Source organism: Zophobas morio, unplaced genomic scaffold, assembly GCF_036711695.1.
Source record: "Zophobas morio isolate AGI-343-1 ecotype UQ-CSIRO unplaced genomic scaffold, CSIRO_AGI_Zmor_V1 ptg000006l, whole genome shotgun sequence".
NCBI classification, from domain to species: domain Eukaryota; kingdom Metazoa; phylum Arthropoda; class Insecta; order Coleoptera; family Tenebrionidae; genus Zophobas; species Zophobas morio.
Window position 1 is genome coordinate 15,582,328 of NW_026972111.1, and position 9,124 is coordinate 15,591,451.

At 35.8% G+C, this 9,124-nt stretch overlaps 1 protein-coding gene across 2 annotated transcripts; it reads right to left on the bottom strand.

Moving 5' to 3' along the window:
- Positions 1-5,986: 5,986 nt before the first annotated feature.
- On the bottom strand, positions 5,987-8,893 carry LOC135123144 (uncharacterized). Of its 2 annotated transcripts, none has more exons than XM_064047649.1 (4): positions 8,737-8,893; positions 7,907-8,250; positions 6,674-6,861; positions 5,987-6,473 (listed from the first exon to the last, which is right to left on the bottom strand). In XM_064047649.1, the coding sequence occupies exons 1-4, from the start codon at positions 8,795-8,797 to the stop codon at positions 6,203-6,205; spliced, it is 864 nt and encodes a 287-aa protein (XP_063903719.1). In that variant the 5' UTR covers positions 8,798-8,893; the 3' UTR covers positions 5,987-6,202. The 2 variants fall into 2 exon arrangements, with proteins under 2 accessions (XP_063903719.1, XP_063903720.1); XM_064047650.1 differs by lacking the exon at positions 8,737-8,893 and adding an exon at positions 8,333-8,524.
- Positions 8,894-9,124: the final 231 nt, after the last annotated feature.

The following is a 9,124-nucleotide window of genomic DNA, read 5'->3' on the forward strand; positions in this document are numbered from 1 at the left end:
TTTTTAACGCTGCCGGTTTCGTGATAGCCGGGACCCCACTACGGATCTGCGATCGTAACCGCCTCGTTTCGCAGGGCACGTTCGTAATGGAGATGTGCGTGTGAGCAGGCTTTGGTGTAGATAGAATCACCGTCGTGAGGGAGAACAGTGACGATCAGGAGTCCCAACCTCCACTTGCGCTACAACGCCCCCTCTGGGTATTTTGCTGTGCTCGTAAATGAAATTGATATATTTTGTTCTATATTTTGTTCGATCGCCACACTCTCATAATGATTCGGTTTCTGCCATCCAATTTACATATGTGTAGGTCTTGTGTTTGTTCGGTTTTCATATGTGTATGTCTGTCAATTCGCGAGTGTTTTTCTTTCACATATCTTAAGGTGTTTGACATGTAATATGTCGGTGAATAAAACCCCAGGGGGTTTTGGGGAATGAAGACCGATGACACCTTGGCCCTGCGGACTTGCCAGAAGGGCAAATCGAGCGTCTGTCGTTCTTCGTTTCTTTTTCCTCCTTAGGAAGGCTCCTAATTTTTTCTATTATTTCTTGCGCTCTCGACAGTGTATGCACTTGTATGAAAGAACTTCTTCCCGCCATTTTTCAAAACAAAAAAAAAAACACACAACGTAGGTTCTCATTTGTTAGACGATCACAGCCAAGGCCAAACTTTGAATTTTTGAATTTTTCGCGGGCCTCTCAAACTGTTTCAAGGTCAAATTTTAGAGGCGGGAAGTTTGGGTTATCACAATGTGAAGTCATCTTTTAATAACAAGAAACTTACAACATGTTAAAAATGCTAAATTTGTATAGGGAAATATCGACTTTGCCCCACGGTCTAACAACAAATGAAAAATTCATCACGATTGAAATCGAGACGAATGGGTGGGGCTTCTCTTTTGGTTTTCTTTTTTAATGAATACATTTAGTTTTCTTTGTATAACACGATTACTTAAGAACATATTTCCATGACAATTTCTCGTAGAAAATAAGGATTTTACAATTAAGCTCCAACCTTCGGCTTACGACGAACAAAAAAAATCATCAGAATTGAAACGCGGTGGGTGGGCTGGGTTAATACATATTTTGCCTTTTTTTTCTTAATATACATAGCGAACTTTTCACAACAAGAAACTTAAAACATGTTTAAAATAAGATAGTACATTTTTGCAAGGAAATATGGATTTTGCAATTATTAAGGGGCGCAGCCTAATTGCAAAATCGATCTTTCCTTAAAATTTGACCTCGAAACAGTTTGAAAGGCCCGCGAAAAATTCAAAAATTCAAAGTTTGGCCTTGGCTGTGATCGTCTAACAAATGAGAACCTACGTTGTGTGTTTTTTTTTTTTGTGTTTTTGAGAAATGGCGGGAAGACGTTCTTTCATACAAGTGCATACACGGTCGAGAGCGCAAGAAAAAATAGACAAAATTAGGTTGGTCAAAAGCCTTCCTAAGGGGGAAAAAGAAACGAAGAGCGACAACGGCTCAATTTGCCCTTCTGGCGAGTCCGCAGGGCCAAGGTGTCATCGGTCTTCGCTCCCCAAAACCCCCTGGGGTTTTATTCACCGACATATTACATGTCAAACACCTTAAGATATGTGAACGAAAAACACTCGCGAATTGACAGACATACACATATGAAAACCGAACAAACACAAGACCTACACATATGTAAATTGGATGGCAGAACCCGAATCATTATGAGAGTGTGGCGATCGAACAAAATAGAACAAAATATATCAATTTCATTTACGAGCACAGCAAAATACCCAGAGGGGGCGTTGTAACGCAAGTGGAGGTTGGGACTCCTGATCATCACTGTTCTCCCTCACGACGGTGATTCTATCTACACCAACGCCTGCTCACACGCATCTCTCCATTACGAACGTGCCCTGCGAAACGAGGCGGTTACGATCGCAGATCCGTAGTGGGGTCCCGGCTATCACGAAACCGGCAGCGTTAAAAACCCGCGACCGCCCCACTGAAGCTATACAAAACCCGCGGACTTGTGCAGGTGACGCGATTAATCCCGTCAGTTTGAGAAGAAGTCGCGCGCCCCACGTACACTACGAGTTACGTGTTATTTACCTTCAATTTCATTTAAATGTTCAATTTCTATGACTCTAATATTAAATGACAACCGAACAAGTGTTAAAGTTTCAACAATGAGCAATACACAACACTTAAATTCGCCACACACTCTTACGAAAATTCAACAACAAATAATTCCTAATTGAGGTTAAATTTGGACATCAGATAATTTACATGATAGAAACATTTATCAACAAAACATTTATTAAATCAAAACTTAGCAAAGATTTATAAAAACAAGATCTGGTGTGAAATAAGCTTGTACAAATTAAATATCATGTTAGGTCAAAACTGCAGAGCATGGAAATTTACGTTCAATTCAAATTATACAGCAAAGAAAATTACTGAAGCTAAAATTGTGAGACAAAGACAAATTGCATGAGGTGAAAGATTGTAAAGTTAACAGATTTACATGTGATTAATATTAATTCGTGTCCAGTCAAGTTATTGGTTAAAATTCAAACGTGAAATTATTTAGCTGCATTGTGGGCCATTATTACACATACATTTCCCCAAACAAAACACATAAACAAACATGGCAGACAAGCTGCAGTTGCAAAATGGCGTTGGACGAATTCGTCATTCCAAATAATAGGCGTCGAAAATGTGCGATGCAAAAATACGATGAATCCTGTGGCGTTGTATAAACAATGTGCTAAATCCAAAGAATAAAGGCACGTCCCCCCCATGACCCACAATGTTGTTATTTTGTTCAATAGATTCAGTTAAAACATGTGCTCGATTAAAAGAAACAAATGGACGCTTCAAAATGGCCGCTGCCTGAACAAAGAACGGTGAGAATAACAACTCGTTTGCGGCCATCCAAAATACAGATTTCACAAATATAGCTAAATAAAGCATGGCCCGAACTAGAAATCACTTCCTGTAAAGCCCTACTGCGATGGATTTTAAATGAAAGATAAAAAAACGAGATTAGTGGAAAAAAACGCACGCGTCGCTGTGTCACGAGGTCAGAAGCACCGGCGGGGCTTAAAACTCGCCGCAAAACAGGACCCAGTCCAAAACAGGTGTTCAAAACATACCTCTCCAAAGATGCGAAGATTTCGACACGGCTTACCGCCAACAGGAACGCAAAAACCTCGTCGTAAGAACGATGAGAAATCAGGAACACCCAATGGCTCAACGGGGGCTGCTAGGTTTTCCAATGGAACAGATCAACACTGGAACCGCAAAAACAACAGCAAAAGGCACAGAATAATTCACAGATAAAAATACAACCTGTTGCTCGAAGCGCTCGAAGGAAGTCGTCTGTTCTCTCGAAGCGATCAAAAGGAAGTGACTCATTTTTCAAGACAATACCACCCTCGCTTTGCGCACGTCTGTTTCTTTGGGGTGGTTGGTTGCCAACCTCTTCTTCTTACCAACCGTTTCTTGTGCGCGCGAAATTCATTTGAAATTTAAAAATTCGAATTGGATCCTTACAATATTAAAACAAAAAAGGAATAATGTAGGCCCTCCCACCCGCCCTATCAATTGTGATGTTTTTTTTTATTCGCCGTGAACCAAGGGGACGAAGCTTAATTGCAAAAATTCTTATTTCTTTACAAGAAATTAAAAACATGATTTTGTGTATCGTGTTGTTCAGAGAATACTATATATATTAAAAAAAAAAATTAGTCGAAAGAGTTTAGACAGTATTTCCCTCGCTGTCTGCATGCCTAATATGTTTTTTGCGTCGGGGCATTTTAAAATAAATTGAGGATTAATTTTTTTAATTTTGTCATTATTTGGCATTGACATCTATGTCATTTTTTTCTGTGATTGTTATGATTGCTTATTAAAAATAACTTAAATTGGACGAAGTCGTCTCTGGGGTGTATAATATGTTGCCTATGCAAAAATTGTCAGGCGTGAACATAACACTTATCAACCTGCAAACGTGACGGTGAAACACAAACTAAGCTAAAACATGTTTTCTACGAATTGCAATAACCGGATGACAATACCGACGGTCCAGACTTTCTTACTGCTTTGACTTCCGTTCATTGTATAAAACACTACATTTTATTTGGTTTTTGGATGCTGTAATTCACATTTGGTTAATTATAACTTCTCTAGATCTAGGGGAGCATCCTCTAGCCTCCCCCTAGCTACAGCCTCATGAAATATCCAGAAAATTTGAAAATACCAAATTGAGCAATGGACTCCATTACTGTACGTCCTTAGGTTATTCTCGATAAGATAAACAACTTGAAAGTGTTTATGTTTTTACATCGGAAGAATGTCACGTAGAAATTCGTATGATTTGAATGAGTTCGTCCCCTCAAAACATAGAATCAAGACAATTAACTAGTTAGTTAGTAAGTTACAGCTGACAAAATGTTCTGAATATCATTATTATAATTCGTATTATTAAAGACGTTTGTATTTTCACATTTTCGGGAAAAAGGGGGTGACTCCTTCTTAGTTTGATCAAAAAAATTATGAATGCAAAGATGAATAACAAGTAAAAACTCACCATATTTTGCACATTTTGAGTAAAATTTATTCGTCAAAATTTTCAGATAACCTCATCAATTCACGCATTCATTAATTTTTTGAGTCACCCTATATATACAAATCCAAAAATATGCATGGAATGATAAATCACGAGTACCTACAGACTCATCATATTTTAAATTTTATACATTTAAGATAGGATTTTTTCAGCAAACTTTTGGGCTGACATCATCAATTTTTTGGAGGGGATAAGTAAATATATTTTGATTAAAAATGTATCATGCTTATCATAACTGTGAACCATCTGCAAGATTTCAAAGCATTCGGTTTTGCAGATTCAAAATTAAATTGCAAAATGTTGTTTCATAATTTTGAATTTTTTCCCAAAAATGTGGACATTTCTGGTAAAAACTCAATTCGAGTCATAAACTACATGTGTAGGGCTATGTTATTTTATACAAAGTAAAGCCCATTTACTATGTACAATTTTGAAGTGACGTCACTGATGTCATCGCATTGGTGATGGGGATGATTACACAAATTTTGGTTAGCGTTTTACCATCTACATGATATTCCTAATATAAATGCAAAATTTAACGACAATCGGCCCAGTACTTTCGGAGATCATCTGTCAAATAAAAATCCGGTTCGGCAGACAAACAAACTGAAACGGGAGACCTATTTCTTCGTACTCTAGGGGTCATGAAAGGTCGAGAAACCGTAAAAGTAGAGAGTCGGCCGACGGACTCGATTACAATATTTCCTTTGCTTATGCCCAGGAAATAAAAAGGCAAAATATTAAATCCGCCCACCCACCCCATCTCTCTAGTGATGATTTTTTTAATTGCTGGAAACTTAAAATACGTTTAAAATGGTAAATTTTTGTAGGGAAATATGGACTTTGTAGTTAGGCTCGCCCCCTAGGTCTGCCAACGAATGAAAACTTCATTACTATTTAGATCGGGGCGGGTAGGTATGGGTGGGGCTTCATCTTTGGCTTTAGTTCTTTCTTAATATAGGTATATAGCATTCTTTGAACAACACGATACTCAAAAACAAAATCATCACAACTGAGAAAGGGCGGATGGGCGGGGCTACATTTTGCCTTTTTCTCTTAATATGTGTAGACTTATTTCGACAACAAAAAACTTAAAATATGTCTAAAATGGTAAATTTTTGTAGTAATCAACTTAAATCCGCCACTTTTCTTCCTCAAGTCTAGTCCTTTAAATACAGCAAAAGTTGAACATCAAAGCTACTATCGACGGCAACTTGGTAAGGGAGTTTATAAATGACAATTTTCAGCTCTAAAAGCAGCCTGTTGCGGAATTTTCTACGACATGTAACGGAATTTTACCATTTAACTCTGGCAACACTGGTCGTGCTACATTTTTCCTAGGTATGGCAAGGAGGAAAAAATATCACAATAATACTGCTTAACCCTAGGCAACGGGTAGCTCCTTTATTAATAATAACAGTAGTTACAAGTCATTAATGAGTACAAAAACTATAACGAACATTCTCTGTGCTTCATGTGGTAGGTATATGGTATATGTATATTTTAGGAAATGATAGATATATACCAATGTACGTTATAACTCAAAATATTTGTCTTGAACGAACTCTGAAAAATAAATGAACCAAAATTTTGTAATTAAAATGAGTAAAATATCTCAAATAAACAGCGAAAGTAAGATTTGTAACTTTTCATTATACAGTTTTTCCAATGTTTGTGTAACTTCGCTTTATTATGTAGTACAGTGCCACTTTCTTTCGGTTTCAGTTCTGAAGACGCTTGGGTCTCAACTTTAACAATCTTCTCACCAGTTCCGTTATATGCGTCGTACATTTTGGATAAGCAACTTATTTTCAAAGTATGTTTCGTAAATGATTCAGGGATCTTTATTTTCACCTCTGACTGCGTCCTACAATTTTAAATATAAATAATATAATAAGATTACAATATTAAAATAATATGTATGTTATGTTTAGGTATTTATAGTAGAAACCACTGTTCGCGTAATAAATAAACTCATATTAAATTATTATAAAAATATTTAATGCAATTGGCTCCTACTAGTTACTTAACATGTTAATGCATTTCAGATTTGCTAACTGTGCTTACGTATAATAGAAATCTCTGGTGACATTGTACTCGACATTTTCAGCCTCAGTAATTAATTCAGTATTCCATGTTATATTAACAGCAGGATTCGAATGATATGAAATACACCTGGCGGTGACAGTTTCTCCAGAATTATATGTTAGTTTATCGGTCTCTATATATGGATCTTCTTCAGGCGTTACAACTACCTGTACCAAAAATAATCTAAAGTTATTTAGACAGAACTTTACTCACCCCTGAATTACAGTACATTTTTCAAAAAATTATAAAATTTGATTAGAGATACAGTAAATATAAAAATAAACCATCCTATGCGTACGCTTGACGTGAGTTTTCCATTACAAAATTTTGTGATGACATCAACATATTAGCAAAGATATACAGCGTGTTATTGAAAGGTGCGTACAAAATAAAATCGGCAATTGGTCTCGAAGTATGGGTGCTAAAAGTAAAAAAAGTTCAGGTAAAAGTGTTCTCCTTTTAGAGATAAAAATGATTAAAACTTATGTCCAAATTCGTTGTACGCCTCTGATAAGAAGATCATCTTTCGTTTCTATAGCAACATTAGTCTTGACAAAAGTTTTATTGTTACAGTTGCTAGGATTTACTAAAATAAATTAATTTTACCTATTTATCCTTCAGTAGCGTCTAAAAAAGTTGGATAAGGGTTAATTTTCCCCTTATAATTTTGATAACACAAAAATATTTGGAAAAATGGCCATCCTTGATTTGATCTGTTTAAGCAATTATAAAGAAGACATAATTCACAACAAACTATACACATAGAAATATCAAAGAAAACAGTGCTAACGGCACCTCTGCTATCGAGGACTCGAATTCGCATTGACACCTTATTCTAAGAAACCATAAACTCAGAACAGAAAACGGGGACTACCAACGGTCACTCAATTTATGATTATTTCTGTTTGAATGCAAAAAAATATTTCTTAATTTTTGTAATTAAAGGAAAAACGAGAATTTCTTAATACAATTTTTTGTTTTATATTGTATGTCCAAGGTTATTTACATCCCCTAAGTGTACTTAGAGGATGTAAATAACATTGGACGACTGTAGTCGATTATAGTCGACTATAGTCTGTTCGACTGTAACTGACAAGATAAATAAGGAATACTGCTTTTGAAATAATCTGAGACCTGATACCCTTGCTACGGTATAACTCCTTGACATCATACGCCAGTTCCAAATCGTACCTACTTGATTTAAATGCATACCTGAAGTTGAGACTGAGATGCAGAAGTTGCAAAAGATGGTGCGTCGCCTGAAACCTCACAGGTATAAAGTCCACTAGCCTTCCTGGAGACGTATATTATAACCACAGAAGTAAAATTTGAATTAGTAACCACTTGTTCCACACGTTGATCATTATACGCAGGGAAGTGGTGTGTATATGGCCAATTTCTAGGCATATAACGAAAAAATTCTATTTTGTTTAAGTACCATTTAACACTGTACAATTCTTCACCGTCCATATCATAAAAACAAGTTAAAGTTACATCGCTTCCCCTATTTACTGCTGAAGGTGCTACGATGTGAACATTGCGTAGTGCAAAAATACCTAAAAAAATATATGTGAAAGGCTACGTGTCACTTATATTCTCATCATTTAAGAGTCGTGCGAGTAACATAAATTGCAATACTATAATTATTCGTCCATGGATATGATACACATTTTATAATAGCTAAATATCACTGTATTTCCCGTTTTGTTTCTCAAATCGAGTGTCGACTTGAATTAATTGTATTCAACTTGAATACATTTAATTTTAATAATACTTTAATGTTAATAAAGTTTTTCATTTCACAAAACTGCATTTTAAAATAAACAAGTTTAATGGTGTTCCATTTTGTTATGAAAGTAGAAAAATATTAACTACGAAACGTGAACAAAACTAATTTCCATGTTTTTATAGTTTATCATTTCAACTTTCACCTCTGATTAAATAAAAAAATAAAGTCACAAAATTGTCAATTCTCTTTAAATATTTGAAGTATTCTACTTCCTTTAATGTCCGTGCATCAAAATAAAAATTAAAATATTTACCTCTAGGTGAAAGACAACAAATAAACAACCACAGTTTGAACCAGTTTCCGTTTGAAGTCATTTTTATAGGAAGTAAATTTTAACTCTAGTGCAGTACTACAGTCTTGTTTGATCTTTGGTCATTATATTTTAGACTGTTTTGCACATCTAAAGTACGTCGAGAGTGGGGTGGATGATGAGCCTCAGAAACAGTTGATGGGTAGCGGTCTGCAGGAAGTGGCGTGTTAAAGATTTGGCCAAGTGGAGTGTTGATAATATTCACAAATTACTACAAATTGATGCCCATAGCAATAAAAAAATGGCGGTCCATTTTCAAAATATTTTCATTTTCACGTATTCGTTAATTTAGTAGCTACGTCCTTGGAACGAAATCATTAGCTACTGCTAG

Excerpts from the sequence above, each read along its gene's own strand:
- LOC135123144 (XM_064047649.1), bottom strand. The coding sequence starts at position 8,797 with ATGACTTCAAACGGAAACTGGTTCAAACTGTGGTTGTTTATTTGTTGT. Across the intron at positions 8,251-8,736 it reads TTGTTGTCTTTCACCTAGAG|GTATTTTTGCACTACGCAAT; the intron begins GTAAATATTTTA and ends ATATTTTTTTAG. Across the intron at positions 6,474-6,673 it reads ACCAGAGATTTCTATTATAC|GACGCAGTCAGAGGTGAAAA; the intron begins GTAAGCACAGTT and ends TTAAAATTGTAG.